The sequence below is a fragment of the Crinia signifera genome, chromosome 4 (assembly GCF_055691185.1).
Source record: "Crinia signifera chromosome 4, ASM5569118v1, whole genome shotgun sequence".
NCBI lineage: Eukaryota > Metazoa > Chordata > Amphibia > Anura > Myobatrachidae > Crinia > Crinia signifera.
The window spans coordinates 211,448,414-211,472,599 of record NC_139220.1 but is presented as its reverse complement, the minus strand read 5'-3'; the positions used below and the strand labels follow the sequence as shown (position 1 = coordinate 211,472,599).

General features: G+C 42.3%; 1 protein-coding gene across 1 annotated transcript in view; it reads right to left on the bottom strand.

Annotated features, from left to right (window-relative positions):
• Positions 1-21,973: 21,973 nt before the first annotated feature.
• The window catches only part of PRMT2IP (PRMT2 interacting protein), a 47,508-nt gene continuing 45,295 nt past the window's right edge, over positions 21,974-24,186 (bottom strand). The window contains exon 3 of the mRNA XM_083183721.1: positions 21,974-23,096. Within this exon, the coding sequence (XP_083039847.1) occupies positions 23,080-23,096 (17 nt within the window). The 3' untranslated portion in view covers positions 21,974-23,079. The remainder of the gene's footprint in view (positions 23,097-24,186) is intronic.

Genomic DNA, 24,186 nt, shown 5'->3' with positions numbered 1-24,186 from the left:
ATGGGCAGTGTCCCTGTATGGTAAGTAAGCAGTGGAAGTGTCAATCACTGTATGTGAAACTCTGTTTTATTATGTAAATCAAGTTACTGCCTCCTGTACATTCTATTACCAAGGTTTAATAGCAACCATGTGCTTTTGGTAAGTTATTGGGACACATGCACATTGACTGTTTGTCATAACAAGGAATAAGACACGTTTCTATATTATTTAATTAAACTGATCTGCTTCTTTAAAGCTAAATTGCTTTTTGCTCATGAGCCAGGGGCGGATTGGCCATTATATCTACCGGGAACTTTCCCGGGAGGCCGACACTACAGAGGCCGCTGCCGCCGAAAGTTGCGCATGTGCACAGTCTCACTGACAGTGACAGGCTGGGGCTGAGGCCGGGGATGCTCAGCCACTCAGTGGCAGGGGGCTTGCCCAGTCCCTGTGTGCGGCCTGCCCCTCCTCCTTCAGCCTCCACAACATGGACCATGCCAAGAATAATGAATAATGACATGGTGATCACATAATGTATAAAATAAAAATATGAGTGATTCCCCGATCGGCGGCAACGCTGCACACAGTGCCCTGCTGGCTACTACTATATGCAGCCCCGCCTCCTCCCGCCTGCTGTTCTCCGAGTGACCTAGTTCCAGAGAACAGTAGTAACTAACAGTCACTCGGTCACTCAGTTGCTGGGATCAAATCTAGGCTTCTTTGGCTGTTACATTGATGATTTATTTATAATTTGGGGTGGGGATCATTTATCAGCCACTCAATTTTTTAATTCACTTAATTCCAATCAATAAAATGTATCTTTCGCACACAATTGATTTAAGATTTGTCAACTTTCTGGACGTGACTCTAGAGGTGAAAGAAGGTAAAATTATTTCATCAAATTACATCAAAACTGTGAACACAAATTCTTATATTAATTTTAAAAGCGCACACTATGCACCCTGGAAATTAAATAATCCCAGGGGCCAGTTGATGCGCCTAAGATGTAATTGTACGGATGTATCAACTTTCTCCCAACAAGCTGAGGACCTATTAGAGTCCTTTAGAGAAAAAGAATACCCAGAGGAATTATTAACTAAATCTCTTTCTGAAGTACTTCAAATGGATAGAGCAGAACTTTTAAAATCAAAAGATCAAAAACAGAGATGTCAGGCTAATAAACACTTTGAAGATAATAATAGGGATGTTGCATTTATTAGCAAATATAATAATTGCGCACAAAATGTTAAAATAATTATCTCACGTAATTATAGATGATTAAGATTAAGATAAAATATTGTGTGACATTATTCCGAAGAAACCTTGCATCATTTATAAGAAAAAAATCTTTGAAAACAATATTGGCACCTAGTCATTTCAAAAAAGAAAAGATAAATAATAAGAACATTGAAAATATGAATACAACATGGATTCCTACAAAACCGAATGGCTTTTACAAATGTGGAAAGATTAGGTGCACAATGTGCACCTATATACCTAGACGCATAATATGGTCCCTATATCCCCACGGATGAACCCTTACTTACTCAGATCATTTATGAACTGTGATTCAGACTATGGGCGGGATGTATTAACATACATCGCCGCCCTTCGCACTGCAGCCGCCGCGATGCTACCGCATATGTACTAACATATGCGGCCAGCATCGGGTTGCGGTAACGGAGACCCCCGCGATACCTGTGATGTGGTCTGCGGGGGTCTCCGTCACCTCCCGGCGGCTGGCAGCGTCCCCCTGCGTCTCCTCCTCCCCCCTGAAGCCGGATGTCCTCCCGGCTGTCACACCAGGGGGAGGAGGAGATTTTGGAGGACGGGAGGGGGGGGGGGGGCGAAAGTAGCCCATAGGCTTCTATAGGGTATCGCCACCCAGGGGGTGGTGATACCCAGCCTTGCGAAAATGGGGCGGACAGGGATTGATACATAGGAAAATGCCGTAAAACGGGGGTTTTACGGCATTTTCCCTTTAGTAAATCTCGCCCTATATGGTGTATCTGTTGAAATGTGGGTGTAACCTCCCGTATATAGGACGTACAACAAGATCATTACACATTAGATTCATGGAACATCGGAGGAATATCGTTAAAGGATTTATGAAACCTAGTGTGTCTCGACACTATAAGATACAACACCAGAGTAACCCAGCCTGTATCACTATTGTGGGATTAGTACAGATATAACCTGTTGTGCAAGAGAGAAGTGCTCTGGACTCTGAAGTTTAATTCTCTCCATCCAGACGGTCTACATGAGACCATCGAAGTGAATTCAGTAAATTAATACCATCGATGGTGTGATATTGGGTCTGTGCTGCCCCCTTCTGCGCATTGTGACGGACAGTTGGGAATCAGCACAGACCTTGATCCCACATAGTAGAGCAAATGGAATGGGTGGGGAAAAAACCTTCAGCGCACTGGGTGACATTTAAAAATTATTTATTCAATGAACAACATTAAAATTCACAAGAAAAAACACTTGACATGAAATGATTCGAAAGAGTCCCTCCTTACCCAGCTGGAATGGTGGAGCCAGGGAAGGTATAAACAGAGTGTTTCCAAGAATGGGCTCACCCTGTAGGCTGGGATAGGTACTTTGTGGTTAATTGCAATCCTAGGCCCAGGATTGCAATTAACCACAAAGGACCTATTCCAGCCCAGAACGGGACTTGCCCAAAGGGACAGGGCAAGCCCCCTGCCGCTGAGCGGCTGAGCAGCCCTGGCCTCAGCCCCAGCCTGTCACTGACAGTGTGGCTGTGCGCATGCGAAACTTTCGGCGGCGGCGGGCTCTGTAGTGTTGGCCTCCCGGGAAAGTTATCGGTAGATATAATGGACCATCTGCCCCTGAGAAAGGGTTATCTTTATTCAAGTAGCCTGCAGCACAGAGAAATAATATTCTTACTATTCAAAGCTACTTAACCCAAAACCATTAAAAGTCCTTCTTGGCTGAGTTGCATTAATTGCTGGCAATGTGCCAAACCTCAGTTACTACCAACTAAAGTTACCGTGCACATTGTAATTAAAGGTACCTTATTCCAAAAGCTAGGGAGTGAACTATTCATTCAATGTACACATTTCATTGGATGGTATTTTATTGCAGGAATGTTATGCATTTGCTGTCATTTATTGCAGTACCTGTTTTTATTGTGCTGTTTATGACTAGTCCTTTGTCATTGGACCATTTATCAAACAGTACTCCATATTGAACCATTTACTTTATACTGGTATTCAGTGATGTCATGTACTATTTGTCATTTTGCATAGTGTTATGCCATTTATGCCTTCTTTCACCATGCTTAACCAAAAGTTGCCTTTAGCGGTGAACCATGATTTTTCCAGTGTAATACAAGGTACTTGTTTCCTAGCAGGGCGCCCAGTACGCATTTAGTGTACTGGGCTATTCACCGTAGTGAAATCGCATCGCATTGTATGCCACGTTATAGTAGCATGTGATGCGATGTCCATATAAAGTACACAGGAGTGCTTATACAATGAAATATTGAATCCGATCTCAGTGCACCAAATGCGATGTGATGGAAATATTTCATTGTACAAGCACCCATGCCATGAGATGTGATGGGTGCTTACAATGAGATGTGATGGTATGAGATGTGATGTGTGCATAGTATGAGATGTGATGGGTGCTTACATTTGTAAGCACCTGCACCACTGTAGCGTCAACCCCAGTATCAACGCCACCCGAAGCGCGGTGAGCACAGCGGAAAGCGTCCTCCAACCTTTTCATTCCCCCACTATCCACGTCGGATTGGAGTTGATTACATATAGTGTGGCGAGCCACCGAGCCCGAAGCGTGGTGAGCGGATGCGGAATACATGTAAAGTAATATGGGTGCCGGACGGGGTCCCGACAGTCGGTGTGGTATGTTTCTCTGGCAGTCGGGATCCCGACAGTCATTAACCCGACGTTGGGATCCCGACTGTTAAAACACCGACGGCCGGGTTACCGACGGCCGTCGGCTATTTTCCCTCGTGGGGGTCCACGACCCCTATAGAGGGAGAATAGAATAGGTGGAGAGCGCAGCTAGCCCGCAAGGGGCTTTGTTGCGCTGGCCACGCTGTCTGAGTCCGGCCAGTCGGGATCCCGACTGTCGGAGAAACATACCACACCCAAGTAATACACGGCCCCTCGCGGGGCTCATTGCGCTTGCCACGCTTCGGGCTCGGTGGCCCGCTGCACTCGCCACACTATATAAAATTAACTCCACGCTGACGTGGTTAGTGGGGGTATAAAAAGGTCGGAGGACACGTTTCGCTGTGCTCGCCACGCTTCGGGGTGGCGTGGATAGTGCTGGTGTTTTAGGAACATTCACACCTGCACATTCATACAGCTGACACAGTAATGAGGACATGTGTTAACTAATAACTAATTTACTTAAATAATTTGGTTAATGTAGCATAAATAATTAAGAACATTCATTAATAATTACAATATAACAACTTTAAAATCAGAAACACTAATGATTAAAGAACAAGAAGAATTAAAAGAACAAGAATAATAAATTAGAACATGATTAATCGTCCTTTGGGAGGAGCTTCAGGGCATCAATTATACGGAGGAAAGGGTCCCCAGCTCGCAAAATTTTGCGCCCATTGCGTCGTTCTGCCCATTGTATGCAAGTGACGAGACCAGCAATCCTCCAGGCCGACGGTAGCAAGAAGACTCACATAATTTATTATTTAATTATGCATATCTTAGATGTGTAGGAAAATGGTTTATGTGACAAAACATGCAACAGATCCTTAAGAGGTAAATTGTAAATGGTTAGTGATAATACATTATCCAAATATGAACAAATCATTGGGCATTCCCACCAAATATGGCGCCAACAAAAGTCTGAAACTAACAGTAAATAGAGTGAAGTTTATCAGTGAACTTTGATTGCTGGGAAAAATTAAGTAATTTAAAGGGGACTTTTTTCAACACAAAGATGAGGTCATTCTGGTCTGATCGCAGCCCGCATTTGTTCGCATGCGCAGCCGCATTTCTGTGAATGTGCATACGCCGGGTGCATGGGCCCACGACAAACAGACTGTTCTCTGGGTGCGGGGCATGGGGCGGTGGCCGATAGTTGTGCCCATGCGAACGCCCAGAGTTTATGTCCATAATGGCATAATCTGAATTCAGATTACCAGCACTGCATGGAACAGATCTCCAGTTTTAAGGCTTATTTGTTTTAAAGCCATACATTTATTTATTATTTATTAACAGTTTCTTATATAGTACCACCGAAGGAACGGAGGTGGACTTGGGCGCTAATATCCCTTTAAAAATAAATGGACACTTGTAAAGAAAAAATGTATACTATGATAATTTAAATGAGCAGCAATCTACAAAAATTGCACTAGTGTCAGTGCAAAATAAGTACCAAGTCTGTGGTCTGGATTTAGGGGTTTATTCTAGTTAATTCTTTCTGACAAAATCCTTCTTAGATGGACAAAACCATGTGCACTTCAGGGGGGCAGATGTAACATGTGCAGAGAGAATTAGATTTGGGTGAGTTATTTCGTTTCTGTGCAGGGAAAATACTGACTGCATGATTTTACACTTCAATATAGATCTCACTTTGAAGAAAAACCCCACCCAAATCTAATTCTCTCTGCACAAGTTACATCTGCCCCACCCGCAGTGCACATGGTTTTGTCCATCTAAGAAGGATTTTGTCAGAAAGAATGGACTAGAATAACCCCCTTAGTCCTGCACCGCAAACTTGTACAGTAAAATGTATATTACCCAAAAGGGAAATAGGAAGATTGTGCTAATATATACACAATAAATTGTACCAATTTCCAATGCACCATGGAGGGGATCACATGTACAGCAAAAGACTGGAGACTGCTTCGAATTAATGTATCAAAAAAACAATTTAATTATCATACAGAATATACATATACATGACTATTTGTAAGGTGGCCACCTAAAAGATTAAACGTATATATTAGCATATGCTATAATACCAATGTGCACATAAAAGCAAGCTAAATGTTAGCTCTAGATAAAAAAAGATAATAAGAATAATAATCTCTCTCTGAATTTATATAGAAACTGACAATTTTGCATATGTTGACACTGTGTCGACTGGGTTTATTGCCGGACCGTACTGTGGGTATTTTAGTAAATTGCTGGTGGTAACAATGTCCTTTTGTAGGAGCAATGGATCATAGCACAGTGAGCGCATACATCACCTGTGCTGCCGGATGGTAAGAGTCCTGTGCGGTGTTTACTTGGTGGAGTGTCCTGCCTGAGGAGACTGACAATGCGGACCTGGGTGTAGTGGTCAGTACGCGTGTCTCTCACCCACGCTGCTGGAAATGTTAGGGTCCTGCAGTGCACCACCGTGACTTTCACTCACGGGTGCTTGTAGCCGCTCCAGCTGGCGTTCTCCACACTGCCCGGTAGACAAGGGCTGGCGGATATACCGTTCCACGCACGGTGATGAAGGCAGGGTGATGGAAATCAGACGGCAATCGCCCAGTGGTTTGCTTGACATACAAGTTGTTTGCTGGTAATGATATCGCAGTTGAATCACTAAGAAATCCCTTCAATTAATCAGGTCACCTCTCAGATATCTTTTACCAATGCATTGGTGAGAACACAATGAGGAGAGACACCACCAATCAGTTATGTCTTCAAAGCATTCTGAAATTTATTGATAACAGCTCACATATTTATATGCAGCCATAGTTGGCCGCCCACACATATCCTGCCCAACACAGGGCATACAGACTACAAAAAATCCCCCCCCCCCCCCCGTACATATGATAACATAAAAGTACGTGCTATGTCTAGCGTCACTTATCTAATCTTATAGTTTCATACAGCTCTGGTTTCATATCTGCATGTCTGTTGAGCTACAATCTCTTAGCACATCTATCTTTGTGGGCTCTGGCTGTCTGGTCTGACTCTGAGATGAGCGCAGATAGCTGACATGTGATTCTTCTCTGAAACCAGAGTGCAGGTGCTTTCTCTTTGCAGTTACAGGCTAATATTGTTAATAATTCATTCTTATATTGAAACATTATTGATTATTATAACAAAATACAATGGCTAAGCTTTATAGTTATCATTTCCCACGTCTTTATAATAATCAAACACTACAGAATTATCTGGTATTACAATCTCTCTGCCCAACAAGTCTAAGCAATAACAGTCTACTCTAATGGCATAAAAAAGAAACATGGCTTTGTTTCCACAAGTAGGATGCTACACCCTATCAAGTGAGTTGGTCCTTGGCTGTTTCCAGTTGGCGGACTGTTGGCGCATCTCCATTAAGGTAGACTGCTGTTGGACTTTTTTTACCAGACTCTTCTGCAATGATTTATATTTAGAGGATTCACAAGCTTTCTTTATCCGTTTTTGACAAACTGAAAAACAGCAAAGCAGTATCTTAAAACACAGATATAGTACAATTGCAATTCCAACAGCTTTTATAAGGAAACATCAGTAAATTACTTTGTCTGGCTCGGGGCTTAGTAAATTATACATTTTTCCTATCCAAACTTAACTTTCAGTAATGAGATGAAGTCCGAAATAATTGTTGTAATATTTCATTGTTTTTTAGCTTTTAGATCATGTCCATCATATTTAAAAATGTCATTGTAAAGTTCAGTAACATTGTCCATAACTTGTGCAAACTCAATAATCTCTTGTTGATTGTCCAAATAACCACCATTTCCATATATATGTACAGATATTTTCCAAGGTGGTATCCATATGATTTTTACTGGAGAATCGATAAATGGAATATATTTCCTAATAACCGGATTAATGTCTCTTTTTAGATGTTGATTGACCAGTGAAAAGACTTCATTCAACTCAACATGGGTTATTGTATAAGACTTTGGTATATATTCCCTTTATTTCAAAATAGCAAAATCTTAAAACTTTATTGGTAATCTTTTCAAACCATATTTTCAACCAATATTATAAATTTTGGTTTTAGCATAAAGAAAAAGAACGTCAAACTCTAGAACTATGGTGCAAACCATTATTCCTAACTTATAACTTTAAACTCTGGAACATTCATATGTAGTGTAAACTCAAATACTTTATCATTTCAATCTAAGGTGCATACGATAAACCGAAAACCTTTAAAAATATTTGCACATGATTCAGCAGAACATACTGTATGGCGTATGCATTGTAACAATTTTGTCGCAATATCCTACATAAACTTTTATCTTGTATGGCATTTCCTTGTAGTGTAAGTGTGTACATTCCTCTGTTTACCTAAAATCTAGTTTCATCTCACTTATAATTTTGCTGAAACAAAATAATGATATCTTATATAAATCACAATCCTTTTTTTTCTCCACAAATTTCCAAAAGTAACTATTTAGTATTTCCTTATATGAAACATATGGTGACATTGGCATGTTATTACTCATCAATGGTGTGTTAATGCATACTCAACAATCAGTTGCATTTGTTACCTGTCCATACAGTGAATTATACCGTCAACTTAGATATTCTTTTGAATAATATACCATGTTATCCATACATCAGAGTATATCTTTCTCCTCTGGTGGAAGTACAATAATCACAAATTCATCTTTCAAAGGGTGTTGTACCCTGTTCCTTATAAATATCCTTAAATGTTCTTGTTGACCTGCTTAGAAGGGACAAAGGAATTGGACTTAGTGAAATAACCCCTATCCATACTAATGGACAGGTACTCAGACCATGAACCTCAACTGGGCCCCTCTCCAAAGTAGATAATTATAAATACTGCAATCCCCATTGGTACCTTTTGGCGGAAATTGTGAACATTAAAACTTGTGGTCGTACTTTGGAGAAGAGGATCGTTTCCCATCTGTAAGGGGTGTACTTCCTTATATTTCCTGTATCTATTGCTTTGGCACCATTGGAGGGGACACTCACACCTTTGTTACTTTCAAATACTGCAATGTCCATGATTACTCCACTCACGCAACTTGAATATTGTCCTTAACATTGTCCCGTAAGTATACAGTCAGTTATAAACAATGCTTTCCATCTTGATTGAAGAACTCTATTAAAGTCTCTGTGTATGCACACAGCTTAGCCTTTGGTGATTTTAAAACTTGAACATCTCACCGTTTTGCAATGCGACCTGCGAATCCAGGTAAATGTCCTTCTCAGCATCTTTCATAGCTGTATCTGTTGTCAGCAATACTTGCTAAGGACTGTCCCATCAATCTGCAAGGGAACCTGAATGCAAGAAAGTTCTCACCATAACATGGTCTCCAGGCTGTGTATCTGCAAAGGAACCTGAATGCAAGAAACTTCTCACCATAACATGGTCTCCAGGCTGTGTATCGTGCTCTGGACCAAATGAAGAAGACGTTGGATCTCCTGTTGAACTCGACGAAGGTCTTGTAACTGCTTAAATAAGTGGATAACATTTTGAACAGTCAAATGATGATGCAATTTCAAAGTCAGTCTTTGGATCAGTACCGTATCGTATCTGGTCTGCCATCTGAATTTATGAGGAGAGAGGTTAAGCAGAGGCCCAGGTGTGGCATAAATACTATGAAGCACTAGTGCAGTGCTTCTGGTCATGCCACTCCTTTCTCCCTTGTAAGATACCGTCCTAACCACCTTTGGATATAAAGACATATGTATTTTTGATTCCATTCCCATCATTTCACACATTATTTGAAAAACTTTCCCTATAATACTGTATTTGTTCCTTGGTCATTTTCTATGACACTTGATAAACCATATCTACATACCAATTCTTGCAAAATCTTTTTTCTGGCAGTAAACTGCTCAATTTCAGACACTTCAGGCCATGCCTTTAACATATAAACACTTTCATATACGTACATAAACCTTCTTTTCTGTAACTGAATAAAATCAATAATATCGATTTGTAACCTCTACAAATGTGACAAATGCTTTATCTTAATTTATTTCATAAACACCCTTGTCTCTTAATTATATCTTAAACAAATACTACTACTTGGCCATATGGCTGTATTCATTTTTATAACTCTCTGTAATTATTTCGATGTTACTCTTTTATTTTCTGACTTTATCCAAATACACTGTTATAACATCTAATAAATGTCAGTTTTTTTTTTTTTGAAGAGTTACTACTCCTTTTGATACTCTTTTAGTAAATCCAGTGCCGTCTTTCCCATTGGGCACGATGGGCAGTTGCCCGGGGGCCCTAGGACCTAGGGGCCCCCGACCCAGCCCAATGGGAAAGATGGTGGCCGGGGTCCGGGAATCCGCTCACCCTCGCTGGGGGATCCGGGCAGGGGGATCAGGGCGGTGGCGGCAGAGGCGTAGCGAGGGCGGTGCCGGTGGAGCACCAGCTCCGGGCGATGGAAGCTATCCTGGCGCTGGAGCCGTCCCAGCACCGCCAGCTCGCCCACTCCATCTCCCCCGCTAGCTCCCACCGCAGCTCGCTGTGTGCGGGAGACGTGATGCTATTTAAAATTCACGTCTCCCTCTGGACCGCCAGCCAATAGGCGCTTGCGGTCCAGCAGCCAATCAACTGGTGGCTGCTTGACCGCGAGCGCCTATTGGCTAGCGCGGTCCAGCGGGATATGTGAATCTTAAATAGCAGGCGCAGCAGCACACACTAGTGCACTGTTACAGCGGGGACTGGGAGCGCCTGGGCAGCGGACAGCTGGGGGGTCCCCACTGTCAGATGTCGCGCGCAGGGGCGATCCGCGGCACTGCTCCCCTCTCATGACAGCCATCACAGCCGCCGCAGCTAACATCATCATCCCGCCCACCCGGCTCCCAATGTGCTGGTAAGTTGTGGCCATCAGAAGGGGGACCATGCTCGAGCTCCAGTATAACAAACCTGAAAGAGGTCCAGACTCACCACCCTGGTGTTGGATGGTATGGGTATGTTGGGGACAGTGAAAGAGTAGGGTGTGTAATTGGGAGTGGTGTAGAGGAATAGGGAGTGAATGTGGCACAAACAGGGGGACTAGGGTGTATATGTGAGTAAAGCTTTATAGGGGGTCTGTGGGTGGAACAGGGTGTTTGTGGTGGGGATAGAGGGTTATGGGGTGTATGTTGGGGGACAGGGTGTTTGTGGTGGGGATAGAGGGACGTGGCAATGAGGTCTCTCCTCTTATATGGAATCAGTATGGGAATTCTGTAAGGGGCAGTAATATGGGCAATGTTTAAGGGGCACTACGAGGGGAATTATGTGTAAGGGACATTACGCCGGAAGCTGACTGGCTGCCGCACGGAGCCAGAGAGGTGAGGGTTGGGGAGGTGACTGTGGGCTCCTGGGCAAACTAATTTGGGGGGGGGGGGGGGTCCAGTGAACTAGGTTGCCCAGGGGCCCTTCCTAATGTTAAGACGGCACTGAGTAAATCAATCTTAATATAATAACAAAACCAAACAATCAATTATTGTTATATGTGTCATTACATGGGAGGGACCTCCCTAGTAACAATGTCAACCAACCAATCATTCGTTACCCCTAGAAACAAGATCAATTTGTCTAATATGATCTTGGCATTTAATAACTGCAAACCTCCTATGTTTCATCAATGTTATTACAGTTTGTGAATGTGCATTAGGTGTACCTGAAGCTATGCAATAACCTCTATGCTTCCAATCAACACCAAACTCTGGTACTAATACTAATGTTGACCCAGCAAATTTATTTCTGTAAATAAGACATGTTCTAATTAATGTTGCTAATGACCTCATCACGTGTAATTAACTCATTGATCTCTCTTCTTCCCATTCTATATATATATTCATCCCCCATTTGGGAAGAAGAAAACAATGCAGCTGGCCAAATAATGGTTTCTTAATAAACATCTACCTTTACTTAAAACATAACATAACAAAATGGGTGTAACCTTGAATGTTGTTTTCTGCTAGAACCTTGAATAAAACTCTACTTAAATGCATTTTACCCCTATGGCAGTTTCTTGTGATAGGTAAACTTCGATTGCAGCTTCAATGTTGGGCTTCATGGCAGCTGGAATATGACTGGTATATATCACCTCCAAGCAGATTCACTGGACATGTAGGTGAGGTTAAAAATTCATTAGGTACAGGTGTAAATTCATCATTTACAAGGAGATAAGTTGGAACAGTCTGACATTATTGCCTCTGTTAGGGGGAAAATCCTTCATTTTCATGTCTGACTGACAATCTGTTATAGTATTGTCTTATGGTGAGGTTATTTTCACCAAATCAGGCTCGGCTGCTGCAGTGTCTCTAATCTGATCACATCTGTATTGCACTCTATATAACAACTGTTTGCCTGAAGCTGTAGTGTAGCGATTAGGAGGAGTGGGGGCTGCCTCAATTGCCCCTCTATCACCTTGTGCTTGTTGGGCACCTATGGCTTGAATAATATTGAATTCACCTATTCCTATAGAGGCTTTAAGAATCTGTTCTAAGTCAACCCAACATGGTGTGTAAATAGTACACAGTTGTTTGATTCTCTTTTCAAATTTTGCTGGACTCTTTCTGATATCTGGTAAATCATTTGCAATGTGCATAATATCTGAGGGAAACCATGGTATGTACTTTTCCTGTTCTACATTTTCTGCAACATACCCAACATCATTAGGTCCTAAATTAGTTGAATGTCTGGGGTTAGGATGTCTATTCATTCTGACAGGCATTATTTGGTATTCATTACCAGGTATGTTAAATCTTGACTTTAGACTACCATTTCTATTGGGACTAGTATTGTAATCCCATAATCTCCTTTGCATCAAGTCAATATTACAAAATCGACCATTTTCACTGCCCTCCGGTACACATTCCCCACAAACAGGGCATTTTTGGATTACATCTTTAAGGCTTAGTGTATCCTCTGGTGTTTCTGAAACACTTAGTGTTTTTAAATAACGTTTTTCAGGTGTCTTTTGTTCTACATTTGTGGGCATTACTAATTGTGATGACCCCACCAAACCAATTTCAACATTGTCAACAATATTATGTATTATTGGAACATACGGTGGTGGCATTATATCAGTCATATAATCTTCCTGTTCAGACTTTTTTCCCTACATCAATTTCTTGTGAAACAATTTGCCATATTTGTACAGTGTCTAAATAACCCTTCTTCCTCTGTAACCAATGACCGTCTGTGACTTGGAATCTTTTCCAAGACTGCTGTGGATCTAATGTCCCTTACTTGGGAAAATTAGCCCTCTTAAAAATGGTATTGATGATTTTAATACCTTTTCCTACCTTCCCGTTCCGCAACAACTTCTGTAGGTGAGCGCTCCTGTATCTTATTCCCGTCCCCTCCCATAGGGGTAATTAAGCTCTATGGGTATTGGCCGTATCCAATTGCGGTGAAGCGGGATGTATAGTTGTGCGGGAAGTAAACTGTGTATCACTGGCTGCCTTTTGTTTAGACACTGACTTTACCAATCTGTTTACTCTGAAAATTAACCCACTTAATTTGTCTGGGTTTAACATTAGGAAGATATCCTACATCTATGATATTTGAAATCTTAACACCGTATTTAATTTTTGCTAATTCTTGAAAACTTTTTGGACAAATTGTTGGTATATTGCAATGATTAATGGGCCATTTGTCTAAACATGAAGGATATGATAGAATTATATATCCTGACAATAATTCTGCATTCAAATGACATCCCACAATAACAACAAACTCTGTTAAACCTTTTCCTTTTCTGAAATGGTTATCTTAAAAGGTGTTCTATTTGTAAAACACTGGTTAAAGTTGCATAATAACTGAAACCGTATACTGGTTTATACCACAACACAATGCTGGTTGTACAATGGGTACAAGTGCCTATAGGATAAAGGCAAGTACTTGGATCAGTCATTCAACCACGTTTGACTTATACAGACATGACAATAATGCGATCAATTGTAAAGGCTGAGCTGGTACGGTCCCTTAGGAACATCCAGGGGCCACCGTTGACAAGAGACAGGTCAAGCCTATGGTGGCAAGTGCCAAGGGTGGTCTTTAAGTACCTATGGACTAATTAACAGCCCTTATACACTTTACACTCATTTGATTTAAACTTTAAAACAATTTTTTCAACGTTTACTTGACACAGACACGAGACAACAAACTGTCGACTGAGGAGGCAGGCGGACCAATACCTCAGTGTCCAGTTAACTAACAAACCCCATAAAGGCTGGTCCAAACTTTCAAACACATATAAAACATATAAACATATATAGCAGCAATGTAGTCTATTATATCTTGAAAATGAAATAACACAATACAACTACAATACAACTCAAATACCCTAGGGTGTGTGACCAGTTAATTGGGTTACTATAATGACAGCAAGGAAAGACAGGAAATGTATAGTTTTCTTACAAAATACTAGATGAAACTCAAAGAGTCTGACTTGAGCAACAGACTGAAATCAATCCATTACTCACCCGGGTTGTGTCAGAGTCTCAGAGATCCTTCCAGTTCAGAAGTGTGCCATTAGATGTCGATCCTTTCATGTGTCATCCCGGCAAATTGGCAAGCCCCCATGTTGATATCGCAGTTGAATCACTAAGAAATCCCTTCAATTAATCAGGTCACCTCTCAGATATCTTTTACCAATGCATTGGTGAGAACACAATGAGGAGAGACACCACCAATCAGTTATGTCTTCAAAGCATTCTGAAATTTATTGATAACAGCTCACATATTTATATGCAGCCATAGTTGGCCGCCCACACATATCCTGCCCAACACAGGGCGTACAGACTACAAAAAATCCCCCCCGTACATATGATAACATAAAAGTACGTGCTATGTCTAGCGTCCCTTTTCTAATCTTATAGTTTCATACAGCTCTGGTTTCATATCTGCATGTCTGTTGAGCTACAATCTCTTAGCACATCTATCTTTGTGGTCTCTGGCTGTCTGGTCTGACTCTGAGATGAGCGCAGATAGCTGACATGTGATTCTTCTCTGAAACCAGAGTGCAGGTGCTTTCTCTTTGCAGTTACAGGCTAATATTGTTAATAATTCATTCTTATATTGAAACATTATTGATTATTATAACAAAATACAATGGCTAAGCTTTATAGTTATCAGTAAGCTGGATGGCTGGCTCTAACGCGTTTCGCCCTCAAACAGGGCTTTGAAAAAGATGACCCACATTCATGATGACCACGGGAGGGCTGCTGCGCATGCGCGATAGCGCACAGCACCTCCATTGGTACTTCGTGTGCGGCGTCCCACTGCTCGCGTTCCCCACCTGGAGGCAGCAGAGCAGGTGAGCCCCCCCGCCCAACAAACACCGCCCACTGCCTCGCTCCCCCCGGCATTACAGCAGCGCTACCCCAACCTCCCAATGCAGCCTCCACCAGCACCCCAACGCCCCCCCCCCCTGGCTGCAGTTGCCCCCCTGGCTGCAGTCACCAGCAAACCCCCCCCTCTGGCTGCAGTCGCCAGCACACACCCCCCCCCACACCGGCTGCAGTCGCCAGCACCCCCCCCCCCCGGGCTACCGGCACCAGAACTTCCCTTTCTTCGTTTAGTAACATTAAAGCGCTGGGTTATAGATTGAGGAGGTCTTAGCCTTGTGCTAAAATCCCCTCACTCCCCAATTTTCGGCTATTGCGCTGAAAGCAGATCAAACAATGACACTGAGCTGCTTTCAAATCAAAATTGCCTAGTTGTGAAAATGACAGCTGGGGGCACCAGCCAAAATCTTGCCTAGGGCACCAAATTAGCTAGGACCAGCTCTGGCCCAGAGACCACAGTCACAGAGAAATTTCCTGGTCTACTGTGAAAGCTTTTGCGCACAAGCAATTGTATGGAACATTTTCACATGTCACATGGGACATTTCATGTGCTGGACCTCATCAGCCAAGCACTCTCTAGACCAGGGGTGGCCAAACCGGTCCTCGACATCTACCAACAGTCCACGTTTTCCAGGTTACCTAGCTGCTGCACAGCTGTAGTCATTACTAACTGTCACATTTTAAAACCTGCTGCATTCATTCCTACTATAGATCCACAGGTTGCCTGGAAAACATGCACCATTGGTAGATCTTGAGGACAGGTTTGGCCGCCCCTGCTCTAGACAGACCACAAACTGCAGAAAACCCATTTTGCAAGTAGGAGACTAGTGATTGCATTGTGGTGGTATGCCATCCATGGCGAATAATGCACAAAGAGGTAAATTGTAAATGGTCAGTGATAATACATTATCCAAATATGAACAAATCATTGGGCATTCCCACCAAATATGGTGCCAACAAAAGTCTGAAACTAACAGTAAATAGAGTGAAGTTTATCAGTGAACTTTGATTGCTGGGAAAAATTAAGTAATTTAAAGGGAACTTTTTTTCAACACAAAGATGAGGTCATTCTGGTCTGATCGCAGCCCGCATTTGTTCGCATGCGCAGCCGCATTTCTGTGAATGTGCATACGCCGGGTGCATGGGCCCACGACAAACAGACTGTTCTCTGGGTGCGGGGCATGGGGCGGTGGCCGATAGTTGTGCCCATGCGAACGCCCAGAGTTTATGTCCATAATGGCATAATCTGAATTCAGATTACCAGCACTGCATGGAACAGATCTACAGTCTTAAGGCTTATTTGTTTTAAAGCCATACATTTATTTATTATTTATTAACAGTTTCTTATATAGTACCACCGAAGGAACGGAGGTGGACTTGGGCGCTAATATCCCTTTAAAAATAAATGGACACTTGTAAAGAAAAAATGTATACTATGATAATTTAAATGAGCAGAAATCTTGCAAAAATTGCACTAGTGTCAGTGCAAAATAAGTAGCAAGTCTGTGGTCTGGACCTAGTCCTGCATCGCAAACTTGTACAGTAAAATGTATATTACCCAAAAGGGAAATAGGAAGATTGTGCTAATATATACACAATAAATTGTACCAATTTCCAATGCACCATGGAGGGGATCACATGTACAGCAAAAGACTGGAGACTGCTTCGAATTAATGTATCAAAAAAACAATTTAATTATCATACAGAATATACATATACATGTATATTTGTAAGGTGGCCACCTAAAAGATTAAACGTGTATATTAGCATATGCTATAATACCAATGTGCACATAAAAGCAAGCTAAATGTTAGCTCTAGATAAAAAAAGATAATAAGAATAATAATCTCTCTGAATTTATATAGAAACTGACAATTTTGCATATGTTGACACTGTGTCGACTGGGTTTAATGCCGGACCATACTGTGGGTATTTTAGTAAATTGCTGGTGGTAACAATGTCCTTTTGTAGGAGCAATGGATCATAGCATAGTGAGCGCATACATCACCTGTGCTGCCGGATGGTAAGAGTCCTGTGCGGTGTTTACTTGGTGGAGTGTCCCGCCTGAGGAGACTGACAATGCGGACCTGGGTGTAGTGGCCGGTACGCGTGTCTCTCACCCACGCTGCCGGAGATGTTAGGGTCCTGCAGTGCACCACCGTGACTTACACTCACGGGTGCTTGTAGCGGCTCCTGCTGCGTTCTCCACACTGCACGTGGTGGACTAGTGATTGCATTGTGGTGGTATGCCATCCATGGCGAATACTGCACAATCTCCTGCTTGTTTGGAGTGTGGAGATCCACGGTTTCTACTTTAGTGCATGAAGTCATGCAGGCATTGCTGGAAGACCTTTACTATCGCTTCATCTCCTTGCCTCAAGGTCAGCAACTAGATGACACCATCATTGGACTCCTGCAATGTGAATATTTGCAATGTGCTGGAGCCATACACAGGACACACAACCCTATCATTGCTCCCCCTAACAAACCTACAGATTAATACAACTGCAAAGCCTGGCATTCTATAATTCTACAGGCTGTAGTTGACCACACCTATTGGTAAGCAGCATATTTTTTATGTAAATGTGACGTATTTATTTATTTATTTGCAGTTTCTTATATAGCGCAGCAGATTCCGTTGCGCTTTACAATAGTACAGTGATAAAACAAACTGGGTAACAACAGACAAACTTGGTGGTTAGAGGGCCCTGCTGCAAGCTTACAATCTATGGGGACATAGGAGGGAAACACAAGGACAGGCATCAGTAATAGCATAGCAGTCCCAACAAGTTACAAGTCCAGAAGGGAAGCTATATAATACATAAGTGCCTCAGAGGGTTATGCGTGTAGAACTTAAATATGATAGGCTTGCCTGAAGAGGTGAGTTTTCAGGGAACGCTTGAAAGTTTGGAGGCTAGCGGAGAGTCTAATTGTGCATGGAAGGGCATTCCATAGGATGGGAGCAGCCCGATGAAAGTCCTGTAATAGTGAATGGGAGCTAGTGATCCGCTCAGATGAGAGACGCAAATCTTGTGCAGAGCGGAGTGGTCGAGATGGGAGATATTGTGTGATAAGTGCAGAGATATATGCTGGTGCAGTATGGTTAATAGCTTTATATGCAAGTAGAAGTGTTTTATATTGAATACGGTAATATACAGGCAACCAATGGAGGGACTGGCAGAGCGGATCAGCAGACGATGAGCGTCTTGCAAGGAAGATCAGCCTAGCAGCAGCATTTAAAATTGATTGCAGTGGTGAGAGTCTGTTCTTGGGAAGTCCAGTTAGGAGACTATTGCAATAATCAATGCGGGATATAATGAGTGCATGGATAAGAGATTTAGTAGTGTCTTGTGTGAGATACGGTCGTATTTTGGATATGTTTTTTAGATGCATGTAACATGATTTGGAGACAAATTGAATGTGGGGAACAAAGGACAGGTCAGAGTCGAGGGTGACCCCTAAGCAACGAGCTTGTTGGGTAGGGTAGATTGTCGAGTTGTCAACAGTGATGGAGATATCAGGATGGTAACTGTTCTTAGTTGGCGGGAATATAAGTAATTCAGTTTTGGAAATATTAAGTTTGAGTTGGCAAGAAGACATCCAAAGTGAGATGGCAGAGAGACATTCAGAGACTCGGCCCAAAACCACTGGTGACAACTCTGGGGTTGATAGATAGATTTGAGTATCATCCGCATATAAGTGATACTGAAATCCGAAGGAGCTGATTAGTTTGCCAAGCGAGGAGGTATAGATTGAGAAAAGCAGAGGACCTAAGACTGAGCCTTGTGGAACTCCGACTGACAGAGGTAGTGAAGAGGAAGTAGAGTCAGAGAAGCGAACAGTGAAAGAGCGATCAGATAGGTAAGATGTAAACCAGGAAAGGGCTGTATCATTAAGACCTAGGGAGTGTAGTGTTTGTAAAAGGAGAGTGTGATCCACAGTGTCAAACGCAGCAGAAAGATCTAGAAAAATAAGCAGTGAGTAATGGCCTTTAGTCTTAGCTGTTACCAGATCATTCACCACTTTAGTCAGTGCTGTCTCAGTGGAGTGTTGAGAGCGAAAGCCTGACTGAAGTGTGTCTAATAGGGTGTTGGAGTTAAGAAAGTTTGTTAGGCGAGAGTAGACAAGTCTCTCGAGTAGCTTGGAGAGGCATGGGAGCTGAGATAGGACGATAGTTAGAGAGAGAGTTAGGGTCAGAATTGTGTTTTTTTCAGAATGGGAGTAATCGCTGCATGTTTGAGCAGAGACGGAAAAGTACCAGTAGCAAGAGAGAGATTGCAGATTTTAGTTAAGGTTGGAATAAGCACAGGAGATAGATTTTTAATGACTTGTGCAGGTATAGGATCAAGAGGAGAGGTAGTAGAGTAGGAGGATAAGAAGAGTGCGGATACTTCCTTTTCGTTTGTGGGCTCAAACGAAGAGAAAGTGCCAGAGGGTTCAGGTGTGGCAGAAATAGGGTTAGAGATTGTGGAGCATTCCATTTCATCTCGGATGTTATCAATCTTGTCCTTAAAGTAGGAGGCAAGTTCTTGTGCACTGATGGTAGCCGGTGGGGGAGGAGGGGGAGGGTACAGAAGAGATATGATGAGTATTATAAAACAAAGCTAAATACATTTTATTTTCAGTTTCACAGATATCTTTATTAGATGGTCTGGTTGTTCCAATGATGCCAGAGTTCTTGCCAATTCAGATCTGTGGTACAGTAGATAGGGGGTTGGGAAAACCACACCGGATTTAAGAAAATAATCCATTTAAAGAATAATAGAGGTCTCCCAGAGAAAGGGATTATTTTCTTAAATCCGGTATGGTATTCCCAACCCCCTAACTACTGTATCACGGATCCGAATTGGCCAGAACTCTGGCATCATTGGGACAACCAGACCATCCAATAAAGATATCTGTGAAAATGAAAATAAAATGTATTTAGCTTTGCTTATGATATTGTTCTTCCGCAAGTAAATTTTCCCTCCACCTGTCAGATTATTATCCCTGTAGGTGTATGTGTATGAGATGGTCAGAAGTGCACCCCCAAGTCATATGTAAAAGCCACAAAGCACAACAAATAAAAAAAAACTTGGGTGGGGTGCACTCATCCTCAGAGACATGGATAAACAATGTTAACTGGTAAAACATCACTTTAATAATGTAATTAGTTTTGAAAATATTCTTGTGTAAGTAGTGTGCACCTTGTGTGGCTTAATGTAACCCTGAATGAAGATATTAACGCAGTTTGAAATATACAGCATACATTGCTAAATTATGTTTAATTGCCATGATGAGATTGAGTCAGAATTCCAATCAAAAGTTGACCCTCATATGGAATCGGTACATCTGTCAGAATGAATTTAGGTCTACAGTCATTAGGTCGACCCCACTAGGTCGACTGGCAGGAAGGTCGACCTGACTTAAGGTTGACATGGGCCAAGGTCGACATGACTTAAGGTCGAATTTGCATAAAGGTCGACATGAGGAAGGTCGACTGGTCATAAGGTCGACATGGGTTTTTCACTGTTTTTTATCCGAATGTCGACACAGTCGACATGGACACAGTTGGCAATGAGAATCGGACCCTCGCATCGCTCGCCATGCTTCGGGCACGGTGCCTCGCTGCGCTCGGCACACTATTTTATTCTCCCACCACGCCCTAGTGGATGGTAGGGCATGAAATACCGCCTGTCGGCACGTCGGCTCAAAAAACAGTGAAAAACCCATGTCGACCTTATGACCAGTCGACCTTCCTCATGTCGACCTTTATGCAAATTCGACCTTAAGTCATGTCGACCTTGGCCTATGTCGACCTTAAGTCAGGTCGACCTTCCTGCCAGTCGACCTAGTGGGGTCGACCTAATGACTGTAGACCTAAGTTCATTCTAATAGATGACCGCTTCCCATGTATATAAACCAGGTATGGTATAGTATTATTCCAAAGCACCTATTATTATGAATAATATCAGGGAGTGTGATATAGAGGATGCTAGGTGATTGATGCAAGGAGTGTCTAATATAGTTTCTTCAAATCGGATAGTGTTGTTTCACTTTGTGACACTAGTCCCTATTGCGTGAGGTATGATGAGGTTCAAACACCTCACCAGGGCCCTTATTCTGATCGGTGCGGCCCGATCAGAATATGCGGCCACGACCGTGCAGGCGAATCCCCGCCTTCCATACGGATCGCCACCTCCGTTCGTACGCGGATATGTGGCGATCCGCATTAAAGTGGACGGGGTTACGCCTCCTCCGTCTTGGGAGCAGCCCCTGCATTCGATGGTCGCCGAACATCGAATGCAGGGCCGCACGCTCCACTAGGTCCCGCCACCCAAGACCACACGGACACTTGTCCGTGTGAAATCATTTATGGGGGCGGGCAGCTGACATCCGGCGATGTCAGATGCCCGCCCCCTACACACGCGTCACGGCTTCATTACCATGCATACGCCCCGCGTTTGCATGGGAACGCCCATGAAACGCGGGGCGTATGCATAGGGTAATGAGGCTAAGTAGCCCCTCACGCCCCTCTACGCCCCCTGTGCGGCGTGTAAAGAATCGTGCGGCGAAATCGCCTGCACATGCGCAGAGTGACCTCTGCACATGCGCAGACGATAACCATCGGCGGGACGACCGCATGCGGAGAAATCCGCACCGATCAGAATAAGGCCCCAGGTCTTCATCAGTCAGAGAATTTGCTTTAAACAGCCAGGCTGGAGATCAGAAAATGAAGAGACAACACACAGAGTAGGGGTTAAACTCAGAGGTTTCTGATCTGAACAGTGGCTCCTTGGTCGAGCTTTATTTATACCCAAAAACAGGATACAACCTTCACCATATCAAAGAAATGTTTTTGATTACAGGCAAGATATAAAAAACAGTAATTAAAAAGTCTGCTGATAAGGTCACAATAAATCAGTTATTTCTCCTCATTACAAAATCACAAATCATATCGGAAGACAGTTTTTTAGACAAGGTCAACATCTACTGTTTAATAATTAGGTCCAGTCTGGTTCCTTATCTCCTTCAAGGACAGGTTAACATCTGCTGTCTTATAATTAGGTCCAGTCTGGTTTCTTATCTCCTTCCTGGATATCTGGATGTTCTTGTGTGGGAAAATGATCTATAAAAATGTCCAGCTGGTTATAAAATGTCCTTGCCTTTCCAAACTTCTGGAATGTGGTTCCTTGAGCAGAATATATTTTAGCATATAATAAGTATTTAAGGATACAGTAACATACATACACTAGATTGTATGAAAGTTGAAATTAATCCATGACTTTTACCTATACTCTATCAGGTACAACTTGATAGAGTATAGGTAAAAGTCATGGACTACTATTAACACATTTTATCTATAGTTTATGTTTTATTGAGTATTATTGATAAAATAGTGTCAGTTAGACAGAGAGGAGCCTGTATTAAAAAGGCATCTTATTGCTGCTGCTGCTGCTGCTGCTGCTGCTCACTGATACCATCCTTTGGTATAGGAGTAAGAAAGTGCAACATCTATATCAGGCCCAGGAAATGGTGCATTAAGAATGTCTTATAGTAGTAAACAGGCAGGGCTATCTGCCGATGTGCTTTTGTATTAGGTTGTATGGAGGCTGCGGAGAGGTTTTGCATGCCCTTGCACTCTTGTAACAGGCGATAAAGCAAAGCCACTTTGAATCTCTATTTTCCCTGCTAATATGCTCATGCATACCCATTATTTGTGTCCGGAAAGAGGTCTGGAGCTCACACTCATTCTCAAAGAAGCACTGGAGATATGCATCTTCTTGCACCTGCATAGACTGTTCCATTTCCTTCAGCTGTTCTCACATTACTGTGGTCACGGCTTTTGTGGCTTCCTCTATCTTTGTGAGCATCTCCGTTAAGGAACATTGTAAACTAGAAATAAGAAAAACAAACAGAGCACGTTAGGGCCACCAAACGAGTTTTTTTTTTTAAGTTCAATCTTTATTTATTTGTTTTTCACCCTTACCTTTTTTAAAAAAGGGGTATCACAAATTAGCGCTATACATTGAAATGAGAATCACACATTCTGTTTACATTGCTCATTAACCTTCCATAGCCGGGTTATCCGGATCGTTATTCTCTTTACCATGGATACATATATATATATACTGTATATATACTGTACTTATAACTAGTACTTCCAATTCTATTATTACGTCATGTTTTTTCTAGCTCTGTTACTCGCTATTGTCTAATGATCTAAACAAATAGTTTCCTTGTCTAACGTCCATCTATCCCAAATCTTGTGAAATTAATGAGCCGTCCCCCTAGCCAGATGTACATATTTCTCATGAGCCTTAGTCGTATTTACCAAACTTTTCCATGTATCTAATATAGGGCCTTCCTTTGCTATCCACTTTCTTGCAATACATATCTTTGCCAGGGAGGATATACTAATAAGAAATAATCTGGTAGTGCTATCCAAAGGTAGATCGTTTACTATAGCTAAAATACACATTCGAGGGGTGCATATATTCCTAGGCATGCCCATAGATATTATTACCTCTATCACCTCCAACCAAAACTTGGCAACTTCTGGGCATGTCAAGAGGAGATGCCAAAATGAGCCCTCATTTAAAAAGCACTTCGGGCATCTATTACTGTCTGTCCCCCCAAATTTGCACATTTGTACGGGTGTCATATATGACCTATGTATTATATATAATTGGACCTGCTGATACCTAGCTTGATTTGTTGTTTTGCTTATATTTGTCACTGCTTCATCCCATTCCGCCTCCGTAATTCCACCCCGGTCCCTCTCCCATTTTTCCTTCAGACCTTCCAGTCCCATTATTATGTTGCGAATGGGTTAAGGCCCTGTAGAAAAAGGAGATCTCATATCCCGATGAAGAGTTTCTTATCAATTTCTTGGTTATTTAGTTTTTTATGTCTGGTTTTGTTTTGACGAACTGGGTGTCTAAAGCATGTCTGAGTTGTAAGTATCTAAACAGGTAATTATTCG